General features: G+C 41.0%; 1 protein-coding gene across 1 annotated transcript in view; it reads right to left on the bottom strand.

Annotated features, from left to right (window-relative positions):
• The window catches only part of LOC119657089 (kinesin-like protein Nod), a 63,791-nt gene that overhangs the window by 10,898 nt on the left and 30,734 nt on the right, over window positions 1–22,159 (bottom strand). Inside the window, exons 6-7 of the mRNA XM_038063844.1 lie at window positions 279–517; window positions 72–212 (exon numbers count right to left, since the gene is read on the bottom strand). Coding sequence (XP_037919772.1) covers window positions 72–212; window positions 279–517 — 380 coding nt within the window. The remainder of the gene's footprint in view (window positions 1–71; window positions 213–278; window positions 518–22,159) is intronic.

Raw genomic sequence — 22,159 nt, 5'->3', positions numbered from 1 at the left:
TCCAGATAAAATTCAACCGAGGCCAATGAATGAATTTTATCGATCGAACATAAGCAGATACTCTAACTTACGAATTTGCAACTGGAGCAATAGGTGCATCAAGTAGGGTTGAAGTCGAAACATTCATACTCAATATCGAAGATCTCGATTCGATCGATTCGTTGTGGTTCTGTGTTGACACAGCATTGCATTTTCTCTCGACACTTTCAAACCTACAAAATTAAAAATATTATCCTATGAAAGAGATATTCCATGATTTGTATGTCAACTTAAATTACCTCGTCTTCTCCTTCGGTGTTAAGCCGAAGTCCGTCTGATTCAGTGGCTTCCCATCAATTTTCTTTATTTTGCTAGGAGTGCAAAATGTGTTACTGTGAAAAGGCTTCTTGATTGCTGATAACGGCCCATCCATCCCATTACTAAAAACACGCTTCAAAGGCGCAGGTGTTTTGGACTGAATATTATTTGGGCGGACAGGAAACAAGCACTTCTTTTGTGGGGTCTTCATTTTATTTTTCTGTAAATATCCAAGAGTAAATCGATAAGTTCAAGTAGTTAATTCAAACACAACCTTAATTTGTACAGACGCCTTAATAATAATTCAAATCAATTTTAACAATCGAATATATTATTTAGTGAATCATTTAATAAGCGGCGTCTTTACAAGCGATTTCTAAGTGATAAAAAGTTCAAGTGAAAATTAATTTGAAATGATTGAAGCCTTCTCCAAGTCATCATGAGTTATGCAAACTTTTTTTTTAATTGATAGTGCATAAGGTTGCATGCGAATGCAGTTGATGAAAGCTGCATTACATAGAGAGTTTGAGGTTTTCTCCGCCTTCTAATTCCCAGTCGCTTAATTAGGAGTGAGTTCTCATACAGCAATTAAATCACGTGCCACATACACAACAGAATCATATCTACGAAAAATCGCATTGCATAATATTAAAAGTTCCTCTGATCGATCTCGAGATGTGTCCCCTATTTGCAGCATAGTGTAGATAGTCAATTATCATGAAACGCCAGCCGCATCAATTTTGTCAATCCATAACAAACAAATTGCGTTGTGAATGAACAGACAAAAAGCTCGAATCTGTAGACACAATTTCAAAACGATTAACCACAATATTTGCCTATGAATTGCTACCATTTGTAGAAAAGCGCTAGTAACAAAAAAATACAAGAACAACTGATGCAAGGCCAAACAAACTACATGGTACAATAGAATACGCACAAGCATGACCATCAGAGGATTGATGATAAAATCTTATAACTGAAATGAGTTGTGATTTATCAGAATTGAGAGACTGGAAGACAAAAATAATATTCATTGTATATTTACTGAACGGGTTACTCACACAATGAAGTAGAATAACATATTCAATCGTGCGAATAATTGGTACCTATAAACATTTCTTATATAATACTAGAAGCATGGAATATTTTCTCGTTTGAGCATAGTAGATTTTTTTCAATCCTCACATGTACCAATACCTGAGGAATTATAGAGATCGGCATTCTTGAAGTCTCATCTGAACGTTTGAAAACTAGCAATTATTCTAGGGGTCAAAGAACAATCACTAAGCATCTCAAAGTGGGATGTCTGTTACTTCTTGGCTATAAGTGTTATTTTTGACAACAGGTTGGAAAAAAAACTACTGCTTCAATAGTTATATGTTATGCGTAACAATTATTTTTATTTTACTATAAAGTAGTTTAGGGATGGAAGCGTTTCTTTCTGACTTCTGTGGCCTATCCACTGGCCCTTGTGCGATTTCATCAGTTCATGCACTTTTTTCCCTGATCTCATACGCTCAACGTTCCACTGCCCAAGTGTTGATTGACACTCTCTCTCGCGTTTCGGAAACTCATTTTAAGAGCAGGGACAATGTTCAATTTACCGGATTTAACATTATTCGAAATGACAATAACACTGGCGCTGCCCTTTTAATCAGGAAATGCTATCATTCTGAGGAAGTCGTCATCGGGTACTTGTTCGCTTTTTCCGCTTCGGCAGCAATGGTGAAAACGGCAGATAATAGGCAGATTTTGTCGTCTCCGTCTATATTAGATGCAACTGAGCAAGAGGGCCAAAGCCTGAAAGTCTTGGGTAATCTTAATGTCTAAATACCTTATTTTCGGTGACGACTTCAACTCGAGGCACACCTCCAGGGGCGATATGGCAGTCAAAAAAAATGAGAAAACCCTACTGAAATGGATCTACCACCCTTTTACAACCTTCTTAAAGAATTCACCAACAAGACCTTTTAGTAAATCCTTCCTTGACTACTTCCTGCTAAGAAAACAAGACAAAGCTTTCAGGTGATCTCCTGTAAAACATTGCCAGGTATGTCCGACCACTATGCAGTGGAACTCAAACAGTCTTCGACCGCAGCACTACAAAAGCGAGCTATGACAACTATCCGATCTTTCGTCTAGACGAACAGTCAAGTCAGATTTAGCAAAAAAGCTGAACTTGAAGAAACTCGCAACCACCCGCAACTTGTCGGATAAAGAAATCGACGAAGCAATCATTTTGGCGACAGGCGCCATTAATACGGCTACACGCAGAAACACGAAGCGTATTAAAGTCGATGAGTTCCAGTACAACTCACTTTCCCGCGACATAATACTGCATTTGCGAATCTTCCATAAGCACGGAAATAGAGTTAATGCTGAATATATGATAAAAGCATTGCTCTCCCGTATCAACTGTCTCAATAAGATAATCCGGGAAACGGTGGCGAATTTCCGTAACAAGGAGCTGACCCGCAAATTAGCAGATATCAAGAACGGGCCAAATATGCTACAAGCTGTAAATAGGGTAACCGGGAAGCGCAAATCCCGCAACTTCCTTCTGACTAAGAACAAGGAACCTATCTGCAGGGACGCTGGAAAAGCAACAGTCCTTGCGGAATCTTTTGAGCGACAACTCAATGTATCTCCTCCTCGGAAAGATTCAACCCTCACTGTCGTTGTTCAATCAACAGTCAAAAAAATACACCTCGAGAAATTGCTACAAGCTCACCATTTTTTCATCAACGAATCCGTCAACCGAACCCACGGATTCGCGAAATTTTCTGAGTTTTCCACTCACTCACCTCCATGGTGAAAGACCCAAACGGTAAGAAGTCAGCCGGGCCTGATGAAATTCCAAACTTCGTCCTAAGAAACTTTCTTGTGGTTTCAATCAAATTCCTAGTTGCAGTCTATAATAACTGCATAAATAGCGATTATTTCCCATCCGTCTGGAAAATAGCCAAAATTGTTGCCATTGTTGTTTAGCGGAACAAAGAATTATAGCCCCATTTTCTTACTATCTAACGTGGGCAAACTATTTGAGAGAGCATCGACAATACAGCATTCCGAACTCAATAACATAATTTCCATCCATGAGTTTGGATTCCGATTTAAACACTCTACCCAGCACGCTCTAAACTACCTCCACGGTATCTGCCTAAACGTCAATAGCAAACTTACGGCAGCCTGCACTCTTGACCTAGAAGAAGTCTTTGACTCCGTGTGGATAAATTAACTCGTTTATAAATTAATTGAAAATCAGTTCTCTATCCCGATCAGACTTACTATCAGCTTTTTCGGAAATAGACACTTCTATGGCAGCGTCGGAAATGAAATTTCCGATCTCTTGTCGGTAACATTTGGAGCGCCGCAAGGATGCCTAGCCCTACCCTGTATAACATTAGCGTGGCTGACGTTCCGTCCCCTGAAATGGGCATTGACTTGATTCAATTTGCCGATGACACATAAGTTTATTATTCAGATCTTCGGCCCAACAAGGCAGTTAAAGCGCTAGAGAAGTATCTTGTACTTCTGTGCAAATGCTGCTAGAAATGGGGAACAAAAATAAACGAGGCAAAGATTCAAGTCTGATCGGTCTGGTCGGGAATACCACAGTGAACAGGTCACCTTAAGCTCGCTATTAGTAAGGGACGCGGTACATTGTGTGGAATCTACTTTCTTCTATGTAAGAAGGTAGATTTAAGTATCAAAACCAAACTGAGTCAATATAAAACCCTGATACAATTAATCATATGTTACGGAGCCGCAACGTGGATCATATGTTTATCAGAACCCATGGAAAGGTGTATGGCCTTCGAATGCTGGATATTAACACACTGAGCTTGACTAAAAAGTGAGGCTGGAAAGCTGAAGTATATCGGCGAGCAAATGTCAGACTACTAAGAGAATACGTTCTCAATCTCATGGAAAGGTTTTTCGAAAGAACATTAGAAGACTGCATCAGCAGCATAAATAACCCCATTGGCCAGATTTCTTCGGTCCTGCCAAATAGTGAATTCCACCCTTACATCCCAAATTCTCTCTCTGACAGTCCTTGCCTGGTGGAAGTACATAGAGGATAAACACAGGAAATGTAATGTGTTAATTGCAGAAAATAGTTTTTAGGTAATCATGTTAGGTTAAGTTAGCGTAAGTAAATAACTTTAAACCTTCTCGCGCCTTTAGTTCGAGTACAGGTTTTTCCAAGTAAATAAATTTCTTCAAAAAAAAAATGTTAAAATCGTTGTTATAACCCTGCGTCTCGGTCCGGAGTTTTTTGGAGTTTTCTGGGGTGTGTGGAATAAGAATTTTGATGGGATTTGGGATAATAGTGTAGGGAAGCAGGATCGTCATGTAGGGATGAGAAGTCGACATCGTGAATTTACAATTTAGATAGTTAAAATAAGAAGAGCTATATAAGTTATCATGAATTATAACTTTATTAAAAAAATAAAAACCTTTTCTGTATTCCTATCTCCGCAACAATCTGCGGAAGCTACAATCAGCAGCAGTCTGCCGTTGGTCTAATTGACACTGGAATTGCTCAGGAAAGATATCGCTGTATAGCAATTATCTATCCTTATGAAAAGCAAATAACCAAGTGTGTCGAGCCTCGGGGCTCTAGTTCTTTTTATACAATTCTTACTTACATTCTAACATATGTTAATACCTTATTTTCTATGCAGTAACCAATCAAATTCCTTTAATTACTTTCTTGACCAATTGGGTCTGTACATAACAATATATGATTGTGACGTCATAACTTTCTCTTTCTTTCAAATTACCAATCTACAAACATACGGGTCGTGCTGGTCATATGACTCTATGCATTTCTTATGCATAGTCATGTAGCTGTGTATATGGGTGATGTATGCATAGCATGTTGTGACCCAAGTGGATCTTATTTCATGTATGCATGGTATGTTGTGACTCAAGTGGATCTTATTTCTTGACGGTAGATACAAAGTGAACTCTTATGAGGAAATATGGGTCAGTTAATGACTGATTGTTATTGTTTACATATTTTTAATTGGAAATTTGTGTGAGGTCGGGTAAGTTGTCTATCGTTTCGTATTACTAATGAATCGTTTTGAATGATATCACTACACCACGGGGGTTTGGGAGATTGAACATTTCTCGTAGTGAAATGTGAGATCTCGATATGTTTTTAAAGAAAGAGTAAAATTATAATTCGGTTGAATATTCACAAATAAATGTTTTTTTTTTTTGTAAGTTGTGTGGTACTTATACTAAAATTTATTATTATTATTATTTTTTTTTTGTGTTTAATTTATGTTCTATTTTAAAATTTCTTTACTCTATTTTTATGTACGGTTTTTTCTACTCCGTTAATTTCTATATTCAAGTTTACATTATCTACACTTTTTACTTTATATGGTCCTAAATAAGGTGATTGGTTCTTTTTTCTTTCTTCATTTCTTAATAAGACTAAGTCTCCTATATTCACATTTATTGGGCTTGTTTTGTTATCGTCATTTATTCTTTTAATTTTTGTCAATTCTATGATTTTTCGAGCTTTATCTAAAGAATACTGTAGTCTAATCTTGAGCTCTTTCGCGTAATCGTCTATGTTATATACTTTGCTATTTATGTGTAATATGTCATCTGGTAAATAGGGTAATTTGCCGAAAACTAGTTCGTATGGAGTGTAGTTGTTATCCACGTGAGGTGTGGTGTTATATGCAAATGTGTAATATGGAATCCATATATCCCATGCCATATCTTCTGCGAATGCTAATATGTACTCGTTAAGTACGCGATGGTTTCGTTCGTTAGTGCCTAAAGTTTCGTGGTGGTAAGGCGTAGAAAATTTTTGGTTTATTTTCAGAAGTTCGCAAATTTCTTTCATTAGTTTATTAGTGAATTCAGTTCCCTGATCTGATTTCAAAATTTTAAATATTCCATATTTTAGTATAAATTCTTTTACTAGTGTTTCTGCTACCGTTTTAGCATCTTTAAATTGTATAGGAGCTGCTACTACAAATTTTGTTAATTCACACTGCATTGTCAAAACATATCTATAACCGTTTGATATGCGTAAAGGGCCTATTGTATCTATCGAAATAGTTTCAAAGCTCGTCGATGGAGTGTCTGTTTTTACCATTCTTTCCTTTGTATGACGGGTTTGTTTATTTATTCTGCAAGATTTGCAGTTAGATATATAATCTTTTACCATTTTACTCATATTCTTCCAGCAATAACGTTGTTTTAATTTCAAAATTGTCTTCCTGACTCCTAAATGTCCTCCATGTGGCGTGTCATGGTACTCTTTTATCAAATTTTTCTGTATCGCGATATCCTCAATTCTTTTAGGGGGTTCATATATCATTATTTTTACTTCGAAGTTCTTTTCTTGTTGCAACGTATTAATTATACTTTTTAATTCATTTTTACCTAGTACCTGGAAAATATCATCTGTGTTCGAAAGTGCTAGCTTGTGAATTTTCCATTTAACCGCTGTTATCAATAACTTCTTCATGATAGATGCGTACATCATATCAGAATTATCGCTATTGTTAACCGATTTGGTATCTGTGGAAAGTGTTGTTGAATGTAGTTTGTCACTAATTGAAACGGATTTCTTATTAGTTTTATTGCTACAATATACACTTATTCCCTCTGTGGTGCGCATAATTTTATTCTTACTTGATTCATTCAAGATGAATTTCAATTTTAATATATCTCTGACGTCTGATATCGAAGAACAATCCCAAATATGAAGTTGATCAGGCTTCTTAGGATGATCTGCTTTTGCGTCCTCGTGCACGTTTTTTACAATATTGTCAAGCTTTCTCTTAGCTGACATACCCCTTGTAATCGCCAAAGTTTTCTTTACATTAGTGTCATTCTCTACTGGAGTCATCTTCTTCAATATGTCTGAGTTTAATTCAATTCTTGAGAGTGCGTCTGCATTTGTGTTCATTTTCCCCTGCTTGAAAACAATGTCAAAGTCGTAATCTGAAAGGTCTAATCTGATTCTCGTCAGTTTGGAAGATGGATTTTTATGTGAAAAGAGTGATACTAACGGTCTGTGGTCAGTTACTACAATAAATTTCCTAAATCTCGTTTCTCTAACTCTAATGCGTAATTTGCGGCTTCAGTCATGTCTTTCGGTCTTGAAGAGAAAACGGTATCTCTTATCTCAGGGTTTAATCCGGTAAGGAAAGTTGTAAGAGCTTGTCGCCCATTTAGTTTTGTAATCAAATTCTTTTCTGCCTCTGTCACCGTTTCACCCAATTCGGCAACTTGTAGGTGACTCAACTCACTTGTAAGGTGTAGTATTTTGTCCCGATAATTAGTCACTGAAGATTTGTTCTGGGATACTGAATTCAGTGTTGTTTGGATGCTCTGGATTGTGTTCGAGCTTACAAATTTTTGTTTTAACAATTTTACAAAGCTTGCCATATTAGTGGGTACATTAGTACCTACAGCTAAGCGAGCTGTGTCTGTTAACTTGACATTTATGACAAAATCTAATAATTGTTTTTTCCCTGGTTCGTTTAATGTCTCGTTTAAAAATTCTATTAATTTTGTGAACGTATGGAGATCTTTGTATTTACCATCGAAAGTTGGTATTACTTTGACAGCGGTTGTAATATCGAAGTCACTCATATTTGATTCTATTAATTGTATTTCAAGAAGTTCTTTAAAGGTATTGTACGCTTGTTTAAAAGATGTCGATAAGCTCAAGGTTTTACTATCAGTAGTGTTCTGGATTATGCTCGAGGCTTGAGCCTTTATCTGTTCTAAGTTTTGCAATTTTGAAAGGACAGTGTCACGTTTGTAACCTCTACCCGCACTTTTTTTTTGCATTTGCTATATCTCTTTGTAAGCTATTCAATAATCTTTTTAGAGTCTCTAAATCGCCCATGAAAAAAATATTTTTGTGAATATGTTGTATTGAACGTTACTTATAAAAAAAAATTGCTCTATGGTTATACATTGTTTCTATTAACTACTTTCCTAACGTAATTCGAATGATATCTATTATACAAATATATGAAAAAAATTATGATGACGAAACATCCTGATGTCGTGATTGCCTGACGATATTCAGTCACGAGGCTGTTGTTGGTTGTCGAGCTGCAATTGCCCATGTTTAACGTTCTGCTTGAGTAGTCGCAATTGTTCTGCTATCTCCTTAGCTTTCTTTATAAATCCGCTCTTCTGGCTTCCCGTTGCGATAGTTGCTAGTCTGTAGTACTCTGCTTTTTCCTTTCTCAATTTCTGCCGTTTACCTCCTCTTGTCTTCTTAAATTTTTGTTGATGGTGTCGTCCATGATGTAGAATTACTAACTTCTTCTTTTTGGTCCATAATAGGCAGGATCGCCATGTAGGGAAGCAGGATCGTCATGTAGGGATGAGAAGTCGACATCGTGAATTTACAATTTAGATAGTTAAAATAAGAAGAGCTATATAAGTTATCATGAATTATAACTTTATTAAAAAAATAAAAACCTTTTCTGTATTCCTATCTCCGCAACAATCTGCGGAAGCTACAATCAGCAGCAGTCTGCCGTTGGTCTAATTGACACTGGAATTGCTCAGGAAAGATATCGCTGTATAGCAATTATCTATCCTTATGAAAAGCAAATAACCAAGTGTGTCGAGCCTCGGGGCTCTAGTTCTTTTTATACAATTCTTACTTACATTCTAACATATGTTAATACCTTATTTTCTATGCAGTAACCAATCAAATTCCTTTAATTACTTTCTTGACCAATTGGGTCTGTACATAACAATATATGATTGTGACGTCATAACTTTCTCTTTCTTTCAAATTACCAATCTACAAACATACGGGTCGTGCTGGTCATATGACTCTATGCATTTCTTATGCATAGTCATGTAGCTGTGTATATGGGTGATGTATGCATAGCATGTTGTGACCCAAGTGGATCTTATTTCATGTATGCATGGTATGTTGTGACTCAAGTGGATCTTATTTCTTGACGGTAGATACAAAGTGAACTCTTATGAGGAAATATGGGTCAGTTAATGACTGATTGTTATTGTTTACATATTTTTAATTGGAAATTTGTGTGAGGTCGGGTAAGTTGTCTATCGTTTCGTATTACTAATGAATCGTTTTGAATGATATCACTACAATAGGGCGTCCTACACAATTTTCACCCCGAGCCCAGTTTTTCCGCATGATTTTCACCGCGGACCCGGATTTTCTCTCCACGGCCCTGTATATGTATATCTGATGAAGACCGGGAGGTTTAAAATGATGGCGACTATACCAAAATGCTGTTTTCGTTGGTTTGTACAGAGAGTCCGACTTAATGTTTTGATAACGAGACGAGATGTAATTTACTCACTTCATCTATAAAAAATGGATCTGCGCCCAATGAGGGTCCTTCGGCGCCTAAGGCTGTCAAATATCATATCAAACTATCATATCTGTGCAATATTGCGATATGATGATGTTGAACAATTGATTGATGATTCATGATTTCAACAATGAAATTATTTTCCAAGTCAAAATCTGCCTACTATTTTACGCACATCTGACAGATAACTTTTAATTTATTGCTTATCGCGACGTAGTTTATCACCTTCATTATTTTTGCAGATCATTTAAAATTCCATTGACCTTTGGATATTTCCTCTAATGGGGAAGTGTGCCGCCAATTGCCAGATATAGAAATTTATGACTATGCAATGAAATGCTTGAACTCAACAAATTTTCCACGGTTTTGGTTGATGTAATGAAGATCAGATTACCCTATCAAAAGTACGTGAAAATTTTTGGGGAAATTCAATATGACTAGTGACTGAAATTGCGGCTCTAGAACGTTACGACTATGGTTGTTTTAAGATTTTTGCAGAAATTGTCTTTGTCCCCATTGAAAGTGACTCAACGGCACCTTCCTACTACGAAGGTCCTGAATCTTTGTCATTGCTGCACATGGATCAGATTTTTTATCTAATCGAAATGTGTGTGCTTATAGTATTTTTTTAAAAAATTCTGAAAGATGTGAAGTAGGACTGGGTGCTGTACCGTAGAGGATAATAAGTTCATCTATTAGATCCCTCTGAAAAGAGTGAACCTGGAATGCTCTACGCAGGAGGAGGGATTCCAGAAAAGCCAATAAAGCGACATATGATGATGTGTTACGTGCTGGATCGAGGAACAATGTCAGAGGAATTTGAAGTCCAAAGCGAAGTCCGCCAGGGTTATATTCGCACACCGATATTATTTCTTTGTGTCATTGGGGATATTCTTTATGGCGCCTAGTCCGGAGAACGTGGAGAGCTTAAGTGGGCCATTTTTTCTTCAAATACATACGTTAGTGACATTTGCCTGCTCTCCCACCGAGTCATAGAGCGTGGCTAAATGCCTCTAGATTTGGAATTCTGAATATAGAATTTCGTCAGCATATAGCAGTTACCTGTAGACATGTTGATGACAAGGAGTAAATGGCGGTGGATAGGTCACACATGGAGGAAGGGTGACAACTTCGTTGTTGACTACGCTATGCAATGAAACCCAAGAGAATATTCATGTTGGAAAATAATGGCGCTTGCTCAATTTCCATGATTTATTAGCACAGTTTCAGTATGTGAAAATAAAATTTGACAAAGGGTAACCGCTTCATTATCTATTGTGCAGCAATAGTTATTGGACTAATTACAAGTTAGAGAGTCAGAAAATTTCGAGATGGCCTGCAAGACCATGCAGGTCGACCGAAGTCAAATAAGAGCAGAGTTACGCTAAAAATCAGATAAGTAACCAAAGTGGATCGTGCAAGTCGGCTAACCATCTTTTAATTTGAAGATTCCTCCATCTTCTTATTTCTGGCTTCCAGTGAGAAATCCAAATTTACAAAGCGGATACCACTAAATTCACGCCTGAATAGGTCGAAGTAGTGAGGAGACTCCTTAGGTCACGATTCACCGACACCTCACACAAAAAGAAACAAAGATCATACCGCCCAAGCAGCGCTATGGGCATGCGGAAGGAAGGCCATCTGCGAAATAATAGGTCAGACAGAAGAGGGAATCATCATAGCGAAAGTGAAAGGAATCCCCATATATAGTTGTTGTGGTCCAACCAGCGCTATATTTATGGCGAATGAGCACACGTTGAGTGCTGTGGTTTTGGAAGCGAGAGGACGAATCATAGTAGGGGATTTTCACGCGTAGGCTCTTGAAAGGAGTAGGCAGATAATGAATGTGAGACAGCGTCCTGCTCGAAGTATACGTAAAGCCAGAGGTGGTAGTCGTAAATGATTCGAATGTCTGCAAATCGAAATTAAAAAGAAAGCAGATTTTCTGAAAAATCTAACTGTACCAAGGTAAATATAAGAACACAATCATAAACGGTTTATCTATTAGACAAAATCGCGATGTGGAGTCTATTTTACTTAAGGATTTGATCCTTTAACAAAGACTTAATTTAAGTTGATCAATCAAAAATCAAATACAGTAAAACCTCTCAAAGTCTAATTCTCATTTGCCGGGAAGAATAGTTCAAGTTACAGAGATTTTGACTTAATTTTCCCTCCAATTTTTTCTTCAGAAGAATAATAGTGTATATAATAGCGTAAAATATTATCTTGATATCTATTTTCGTTTTAAGTCTATAAGCATATTTCGAAGCGTGTGTCGAACGGCTCCCATACAGTAGAAAACATAATAAAAGCTTTTTGTCAAAACATTTTTTCTGATAGGCGAGGTAGCACAGAGAAAAACTTAATGAATCGACTTAATTCACCTAAAAAAAATTTAATGTATTATATTAGGTCTACAAATAAGTTCTGTCGGTTTTTTCTTTAAATTTGAAGCTTTATTGTGAAAAATTGGTTATACATTCATTGTTCAAAGTATTGCCCATCGCTAGCCACAACTTTCTTCCATCTTTCAGACAATTCATAGATACCATCGCGCCAAAAATTGGCCTGCTTGGCCGCTATCCACTCATCGAGCCATTTTTTGAGTTCGTCGTAATTGGAGAAGTGCTGGTCAGCCAAGCCATGCTGCATCGACCGGAACAAATGGTAATCAGAAGGAGCAATGTCTGGAGAGTACAGCGGGTGGGGTAGGACTTCCCATTTCAACGTTTCTAGATATGTTTTAACGGGCTGTGGAACATGTGGACGAGCATTGTCATGTTGCAAAATAACTTTATCATGCCTTTCTTTGCTGGTATTGCGGTCGTTTTTTCTTGAGTTCGCGGCTCAAACGCATCATTTGACGTCGGTAGAGTTTGCCCGTGACCGTTTCGTTCGGGTTTTAGCAGCTCATAGTATACCACACCCAGCTGGTCCCACCATATACACAGCATGATCTTCTCACCATGAATATTCGCTTTGGCCGTCGATGATGAGGCATGGCCGGGGTATCCCCACGTTACCCGACGCTTGGGATTATCGTAATGGATCCACTTTTCATCGCCAGTAACTATTCGATGCAGAAAACCCTTCCTTTCTTGTCGTTGGAGCAGTTGTTCGTACGTGAAAAAACGCCGTTCGACGTCTCTTGGCTTCAGTTCATACGGAACCCAATTTCCGACCGTTCGGATTATTCCCGTTGCTTTTAAATGGTTGGAAATGGCTTGCTGAGTGACTCCAAGTGTTTTTCCAAGTTCTTCTTCCGTTTGCGATGGATCTTGGTTGAGCAATGCCTCTAATTCTTCATCTTCAAAAATTGTTGGCCGTCCGGCGCGCTCTTCGTCTTCCAAGTCAAAATTGCCACTTTTAAACCGTCCAAACCACCTCTGACACGTTCGTTCAGATAGAGCATGGTCACCATAAACTTCCACCAAAATGCGATGACTTTCGGTTGCTTTTTTCTTCATATTGAAATAATGAAGTAGAACTCCCCGCAAAAACACATTATTTGGTACAAAATTGGCCATTTTCGTTGATGGAAAAAGTATTGTTGTTTACACTTCAATTAAATAATTTATACTGACGTTTGTGCCTATTGACAGTAGCTTTCCGATGAATGTTTGGAAATGTGGATCAATGGAATAAAAAACAAGCTACGCCATCTATTGTGAAAACCGACTGAACTTATTTGTAGACCTTATATTTAAATTTGGGGGAGCACTTTTCCAATGAGAAATATGGCAAAAGTCGATTACGCTATGTTTAAAAGATTACCAAACTGCCAAAATTCAAATTTTAGGTCTATATTAGAACTAAAGAAAGATTTTTATTGTTTTTTTATTTTTTGTAACCATCTATCATCTAAAGTAGTCAATAAAGTGTGAAAATTGGGGAAAAAGACAGCGGCGAATAATCGTCCCACTCAAATTTTCGAAACCCTTGAAACAATATGTAATTATGGGGTCTTTGGCCGAGGACAGTTCTCTGGATGTCCATAATTGCGCTTCGTGCCATGCTAACATACGGTTCTATTGTGTGGTGGCCGGAGAAAGTAACAGAATCGATCCAAGCCGAATATGATTCAGGGAATCGAATGTGTAAATGCTATTAGCATTCTGCAGTCCTGCTGCTCGGCAGATGCCCTTAATAAACTCTTGCCCCTCCTCTCCCTGGACCTCCACATAAAATATTATGCTGCAGTCTGCAGTGCTGTCAAACTACGAATGTTGAATAGGCAAGTCTTACCTCCATAGTAACTCTGCGCATTTTCAAGTAATTACACTACACGTAGACAGAGCTTCAAGTGGAATTTCGTTGTGGGCTTTTCAACCACGGCCGAGTGGAAGACCGCAAACGTGTTCCAAGGATATAACACAGTACTCTTCACCAATGGATCAAAGATTGTTTTTGGAGTCGGTGTGGGTGATTTCTTAGATACACATAGTGTAACGAAGTCGTATGGTCTTCCAGAATTCACGAGTGTATTCTAGGTGGAAGTGCTGGGGTGCACTGGGGGCCTGCCGACGGCTGGGTCTTGATCTGAGCTCCAAGTGGAACATAGTTATTTTCACTGACAACCAAGTGGCCATTAATCTTTGTGCTGAGGGGTGACAACCTTCAGGTTAGTGATGTAGCTCAAAATCATCCTTTTCTGGGTTTCCGGTCATAGGAAGATAGAGTGGAATGAACGGGCTGACGAACTGGCCAGGCGGGGGACTGTTGTTGACAGTTCCTCGGTGGGCGTGGCGCTGGCGATAGTCGACGGCGGAGTCTATTCGCATTATTTAACAGCCGCTGACCACAGATGGCGAATGCTCGCTCCTTGCGCCAAATTGAGTAGGATTTTGCCCTCCTACAACCAGCCCCTATTACTAGAGATTTTCGACCAGATGCGTGCAAATACGTACTACAGGATTATGACAGTCGGCAAGGGGAACTCCCTTTGTGATTGCCGACTTCTAGAGCTAGGCGCGGAAATTTCTAGTTAGAGAATGGGAGCTGCTACATGTAAACTGTTCCTGATTTGAAAAAAGGTGGCGGTTGAGAGGATTATAGAAAAATACCTCTATAGGAAAATTTATGAATGCAATGTAACAGCTTTAAACAATTCGGAATACCGGTATAACGGTTTTGTGTTCATCTTATGTAAGAAACTTCAACGCACATTTTTCTATCCGTATATAGTTACAAATCCAACATATTCCTTCATATTTTTCCAAACTACAAGAAATACCTACATATTACAGTCATAGATATTATGCTCACCTTAAACAAACAAACTGCCTATTTCCAAATACTGTGCATGTATATATGCACGTATATAAATTGATCGCACCCATATTTCCGATTTACCTCGTACACAAAAGCTTACGTATGTACATATATTAAATACGGCTGGTTCAATGTACAAATATATCTATCTGAATTAGACACTATCCGCAAACTTCATTAGCACGCATATACTATATATCTACATACATACATGTCTGTTTAGAGTAATTGATATTTATATACAAATGACTAAAAACTAAAACAAAATAATTCTTTGAGACCCCATTCATAAGAACTCATTTCGTTGTGGTGTTGATGAATTGATATGTGATGATGACCTCATACAGGTTGTAGAGTGCACGAAATTCACAAAAAATGGCAAAGTTTCACCCCCTATAACTTTGTTAATAATAGTTGGATTTTCTTCAAACCTGACATGCATTATGTTCTTCATTACACCCATGCCAAATTTTATACTTCTGCGATAGGCATAAGGGGGGTTGCCGGGTAAATTTCAAAAATGTGGAAATATACTATTATTAACTTTATTTGTGTAGATATCCGAACCGCATGTATTTTGAGGCCTAGATTTCGTAGAGATGCACCACTGTGATTTTTTTTTCAGATTTTTCGGTTGGATAGGTTCTGAGAACGAGACCTGTTACACTTTTTGAAGGTCATATTTTGAGCCCTCGCTCCCCTATATTTCGCCCGATATCAAATATAGAACCAGTTTCGAAAAGTACTAATTGAGCACTTTATTTGATACCCCACATGGCCACATTCTGTGAAAAAAAATGTTGTACCCTCCATTCACATGTATGGGGAGCCCCCCCCCCTTAAACTTAACACAAAATGGCCCCATTTGCTGCATGCAAAGGGAACAGAAGATCACATACTCTCACCAATTTTCGTGACAACCGGTCCAGCCGTTTCCGGATAAATCGGGTGTTATAGACAGACAGACAGACACAGACAGTCTACTTGAAGGGATTGGGTGTCCGGATAGCTCAGTGGTTAGAGCATAAGGCTGTCGTACGGAAGGCCGCGGTCCAAATTTCACTGGTAGCAGTAGGATTTGTATCGTGATTTGTCGTCGAATACCAGTCGACTCAGCTGTGACTGAGTACCTGAGTCTCCCCCTCGGACACCACCTTGTCGTGGTGGGGGAGCCTGTAGTAGTTTACTGCTACACTAAGGGTGTCCAAAATATGAATATGGAAACAATGGATATAAACTCTCCAAGTGGTAAGAAGTCACAGACTTCGAATCCACCCGCGACCATGAGCAATCATGTCGCGGCCGAGGCGCGGATTTTGGAGGCCTCACCACGTTCATATTTGCCTATAGAGCAATCTGTAGAAGGCATGCTTTCCGACTCAGTGGAAAGTTTGCATTTAGTGCCTACGGCGAAGTTAGCCAGAAAGGAAAGTACGGAAACTCTCAGATTGGGAGAAACTGGAAATCCGACTACGGCCGGCCCGTCCGCGGTACTACAGCCCAAATCTACCCGCAAGCGGAAGAGAAAGGCCTGGCAGAAAGGAACTTCGGCCACTAAGGAGGGGGGACTACAGGCTGAATCCTGCCTGTCAGAACCTTTTCCGCCATCCTTACTGGGAAGAGCGGAAGAACGGGAAGCTGGTGACGTGGACGCTACTGGTTCAACGCCAGTATGTGGAAATGGATCCAAGCGGTCCGAACACCGTGAACCTGGAAAGGCCCTAAGCCGACGGCAGAAGAGAGCACTGCGAAGGAAGATGAAGCACCTTGGGAATGAGGACATGGACGTGGCTGTACCACTAGGCGCGGTAACGCCCAGAGAAATCGGACGCAAGGTAGCGGAATCTCCGGCGGAAGGTGGGGATAAACTGGAAACCCCGGTAAGATCCACACTGGACGCACCAGACTCTTCAGTCAGCGGTAATGCGCGCAAGAAGCGTAAGACCAACACATCTGCTGTGGCCGACGCTTTATTGTGCTCCGCACCAGGGCTTACATCCACGCATCTCGCGGGGATTAGGACCGGTGTGCCGGGAGGTGATCAAATCAGCGAGAGAGATCTCAATGAAGCTGGTCCCTCCCACAGGAATACGAACACGAAGGCGGGAAGGAAGAGGACGTATGCGCAAGCTGCGGCCTCTGTTCTGACTGCTGCCGTGGGAGTTTCCTCCAAGGATGGCAAAATGTCAGAGGGACAATTTACCATCCTCCAGGAATGCCTGTGGAAGAAAATGATGGAGCCTGGAACGAAGCCACGATTTAACGATCAAGGTTTTCGTGATGGGCTTCTACATTTGGAGTGCGCTGACGAGGCTGCCCTAAAGTGGCTCCAGCAGGTAATCCCAACTTTGAGTTCCGGCGGTCGGCCCAAGTTCACTATTGTGAACACTGAGCTACGCAGGACAGAACATGTCGGATGTTGGCTACCGGGCCCTCGAAGGAAGGCAGAGGACATCATCCGCTTGCTGGGTGAACAGAACCCGGGCATGGACTTTGGACACTGGAGGGTAAAGTTCATGAATGCCGGGAAGGACCAATCTACAAACGTGGAGGGCTTCAACTTGGTATTCGAACTGGACCAACAGAGTCTAAATGTGCTCAGGGGAAGTCACCATATGGTGCTCCACTTTTTCCTATATAGACTGAAATTCAGTCATATCAGGAGACTGTAGGGCATCATCTCCATTTTGAGAGCGAAGAACAATGATGGTCTTCGACTTACACAACATAGAGCAAATTGCAGCATCTTCGGTGCGCTCTCCCACAATGGAGACGTGCGCGGAGGATAGTGCATACAGGGGCGGAACCCCCGTATGGGGGCTCGCACTGGGGAAGGGACTACAGAGTGAATCCTACCTGCTAGTAACTTCTCCTACACCTTCCAAGGAACAGGCGGAAGGAAGGGAAGCCAGAGACGTGAACGAAACTGACTTGATTCCAGTTCGAGTGATCGAATCTATGCAACCCGGACACCGCAAACCAAGTAAGGTGCTAAGTAGAAAACAGACGAATGCTCTGCGGGATGAGGTGAGATCTTTCGTGGATGAGAACATGGGAATTGCGGTACTCCCAAGTACGGCTTTTCTCAGAGAAATCAATCACGAGGGGATCGAGTCTCTGGCGGTACGGTGTGGGGGAAACCCCGTCATACGCGGACTGCCGCATACGCTTCTAACTGTTTTCTATAAGATAATAGACTAAGTTTATGTCGAAAAACATAAAGATTGGTCAAATCAACCTGCAGCATGCCAAAGCTCCCTCCTACCTGTTGGCAGCGAGAATGACAAAGCTAAAGGATTTCCCCTATATCTTTCTGGTGCAAGAACCGTGGGTTCGATTTAACAGAATCTGTGGTATTGGATCAGTAAAGGGGGCTAGGATCTTCTACGACGAAAGATCCATAAGACCGAGAGCTTGCGTCCTGATGTCAAGACGGTTAGAGGCAACTATGCTGAGACAATATTGTTCCCAGGACTTAGCTACGGTCATCATACAATACCAGATAAATGGCGAGAGGAAAAACATCATAGTTGCCTCCGCTTATTTACCCTATGATTCTTTGTATCCTCCACCGACGCAAGAACTTAGGGATCTGGTGGCGTATGCAGAATCAAGTGGTCTCGAACTCTTAATAGGTTGCGATGCGAATGCTCAACATATTTGTTGGGGCAGTAGCAAATGCAATCCAAGAGGAGAGAAGCTATTTGATTTCATCACTTCAGCTGGTCTTATGACTGCAAACGTGGGGTGCGCCCCTACGTTCGTGGGACCGAGAAGAAGCGAAGTAATTGACCTAACAATCTGTACCCCAAAATTGTTAGAGTTGATTACACACTGGCGAGTGCTAGACGAGGTCTCACTGTCAGATCACCGATATCTAGAATTCAATCTGACTATTGCGGGCGAACAGTCTGCAGTACAAAGACGGAACCCTAGGAAAACGGATTGGGCAAAGTTCAATGAACTTCTTGGGAATAAAGTACAGTTCCCTAGGCGACTAAGGACTCCTTTGGTGCTGGAAGATGAATTGAAAACTCTGAACTACACACTTTTAGAGTGTTATGAAGAGGCTTGTCCTATTTCCCGAGGCCAAAGCGGTAAAACAGTTCCTTGGTGGAACCGAGAACTGCAAAAACTCAGGAAATCAACCAGGCGACTTCTAAATCGTGCTTGCAAAAGTAACAAGAACGAAGACTGGTTAAATTTCAGGAACTCACAACGTGAATATAAGAGGCTCGTGAGGTGCTCGAAACGAGACTCCTTTAGAGCGTACTGTGAGGAACTGGAAGGCGAAAGGGAGACTTCAAGGCTGTGCAGAGTCCTCAAAAGGGATGAGTCGGCCAAGTTGGATTCTCTTAGAAAACCCGACGGTACTTTCACGAACTCCAGACTGGACTCAGTACAGACCCTCCTGGAAGTACACCACCCGGGGGAACGGGTGAGAGAAGTGGTAGGGGGAGAGTTGACGGTTCTTGCAACCCCTTCAACACGCAAGTGTTGCAAGAGGAACTGGAACACTGCGAAAGCGGTTGTTACCCTTGAAAAGGTGAGAGCTGCGATACTGTCCTTTGAACATTTCAAAGCACCTGGCATGGATGGCATCTATTCGGCAATGCTAAAGGAGGGTATGGAGCATTTAGAGCGACCTCTAACAAATATTTTTCGAGGATGTCTTGCTCTGGGCTACGTGCCTTCTTCTTGGCAACAGGTTAAGGTAGTTTTCATACCGAAACCTGGGAAAGATGACTATTCTAATCCAAAGAACTTCAGACAGATCAGCTTGACTTCATTCTTGCTGAAAGGTTTGGAGAGACTGGTGGAGCGTCACATTCGTGGAAAGGCACTTAGGTCACACCCACTTAGTGAAAACCAACATGCTTACCAACGTGGAAAGTCCTGTGAGTCTGCTCTTCATTCTTTGGTCACAAAGATAGAGGATGCAACTTTGAATGGTGAGTACGCGATGGGGGTGTTTGTGGACATTGAAGGGGCTTTTGACTGTGCGCCTTTTCAAAAACTTTGTGATGCCGCCAGAGCGCATGGTGTTGATGATGCTTTAATTAAGTGGATCCATGCTATGCTAACGCAAAGATTGCTGTGCGCTGAGGTAGGGGTCGATCGCTACCTGACTACGGAGGCAACGAAGGGCTGCCCCCAAGGAGGTGTGCTTTCGCCGCTTCTGTGGAGTATGCTGATCGACTCACTGCTATGTGAACTGCAAAATTTGCCAATACACGCTCAAGCTTATGCTGATGACGTGGCTGTACTTGCTGTTGATCGGGATCTTGGAACGGTGTGTAGGAATATACAGCGTGCCGTTGATTTGATAGACAGCTGGTGCCTTAGACATGGTTTGTCAGTTAATCCAAATAAAACCACAATGGTTTTATTCACAAAAAGGAGAAAACTGGATGGACTTTGCCTCCCTGAGATGAGGGGTACTACCCTTCAACTCTCCGAAGAAGTGAAATACCTGGGGGTTACTCTAGATAAAAAACTTCTTTGGAACAAACATGTAGAGGTAAAGATGAAACGAGCTCTCACAGCTTATGGGCTGTGCAGACGGACCTTTGCCTCGACATGGGGACTCAGACCTCATGTGGTAATGTGGATATACGTTGTCATCATTAGGCCGATGTTCGTATACGCATCCGTAGTGTGGTGGGTTAAAGTGAGACAAAAAGGTTTTCACCGTAAACTAGCTGCACTGCAAAGAACTGTTTGTCTGGGTATCACTGGTGCCATGAGCACGACATCCGGCGCAGCTCTGAATGCACTACTCAATTTGCAGCCCCTGGATATATTTATTCAAAGCACTGCAATGAGAGCAGCCCATAGGCTAATTCGATTAGATCTATGGGAAAACAACGGATGTGGGGGGCACAGAGCATTGGAAGAGTTACTGGGAGGACTGAATCCAGTTCTTACAATGCCTTCCGATTCTCGTGTCCCCATACATTTGTTTGGTAGAAGATATGTAGTTACCCTGAAGCGTAGAGAGGACTGGGAAGACCCAGAGGAATGCGTGGAGGGATATACGGAAGTCTTCTACACGGATGGCTCAAAAACAGAAGAGGGTTCTGGAGCCGGAGTCTACCTCTCGAATAAAAACGAGAAGTGGGCTTTTCCTTTGGGACAATATGCAACGGTTTTTCAAGCCGAAGTTTATGCGATCCTAAGGGTGGCAAACTGGGTGATTGACGAGCGGTTGAAGGGCAGGCGCATCGCAATCTGCAGTGACAGTCAAGCTGCACTGAGGGCATTGAGCAGTCCTTTGATCACCTCGAAAATCGTTCAGGAATGCAGAAACCGTTTGAATTCTATGTCTAGATTCAATACGGTGGAACTACTCTGGGTACCTGGTCACTGTGGCATAGAAGGAAATGAAATCTCGGACGCTTTAGCGAAAGAGGGGTCAATCTCCCCTATGCCGGGACCGGAGCCAGCAATTGGGGTATCAGTAGCATTGGCTAAATCTGTTTTCAAAAACTGGGAACAAGTTTTCCATAATGACAGGTGGCAGAGCCTTAATGCTGCTCGACACACCAAACTTTTCCTGCCAGAACCCAACATACGTACCGCAAAGTTTATCCTGTCGAAAAGCAGGAGGACTTGCAGGTGTATTGTGGACATTCTGACAGGCCATAATTCACTAGCTGGGCATATGTTCAGAATAGGAATTACCGAAGATGATACGTGTCCCTCCTGTAATGAGGAAGCGGAATCCACGGAGCATTTCCTATGTGAATGCCCCGCCTATGGACGCATCAGGCATCAAATCTTTGGTGCCGATGTTCTCCAATTACGACGGGTAGCATCACATCCACTAACGGAAATCCTACGATACGTTAACGAATCCGGAATATTCCGTTAGACGGGGGACGCGAGTACAATGGGCCAACACGGCCTGAGTGCTCAGAAGCTGTAGCTTCTCCCCACCACACACACACACACACACACACACCTGAGTCTAATCAGGGTAATAATCTCGGGCGAGCGCAATGCTGACCACATTGTCTTCTAAAGTGTATCGTTACGGTCTTGAATGAAGTGCCCTAACACACTTCAAGGCCCTGATCCAATATGGATTGTTGTGCCAACGATTATTTTTGCCGCAAAGTAAGTACAACTTCCTTGTATATTGAAGCGGCCTGTAGGCCTGTTATTTGGTTTACCATTATACGTATTTACGGTGTTTCTAGCAAAGAAAGTAAAGAATTTGAATTAGA

Source organism: Hermetia illucens, chromosome 5 (genome assembly GCF_905115235.1).
Source record: "Hermetia illucens chromosome 5, iHerIll2.2.curated.20191125, whole genome shotgun sequence".
Classification (NCBI taxonomy): Eukaryota; Metazoa; Arthropoda; class Insecta; order Diptera; family Stratiomyidae; genus Hermetia; species Hermetia illucens.
The sequence above is the reverse complement of the archived record's forward strand: the minus strand, read 5'-3'. Positions and strand labels throughout refer to the sequence as shown.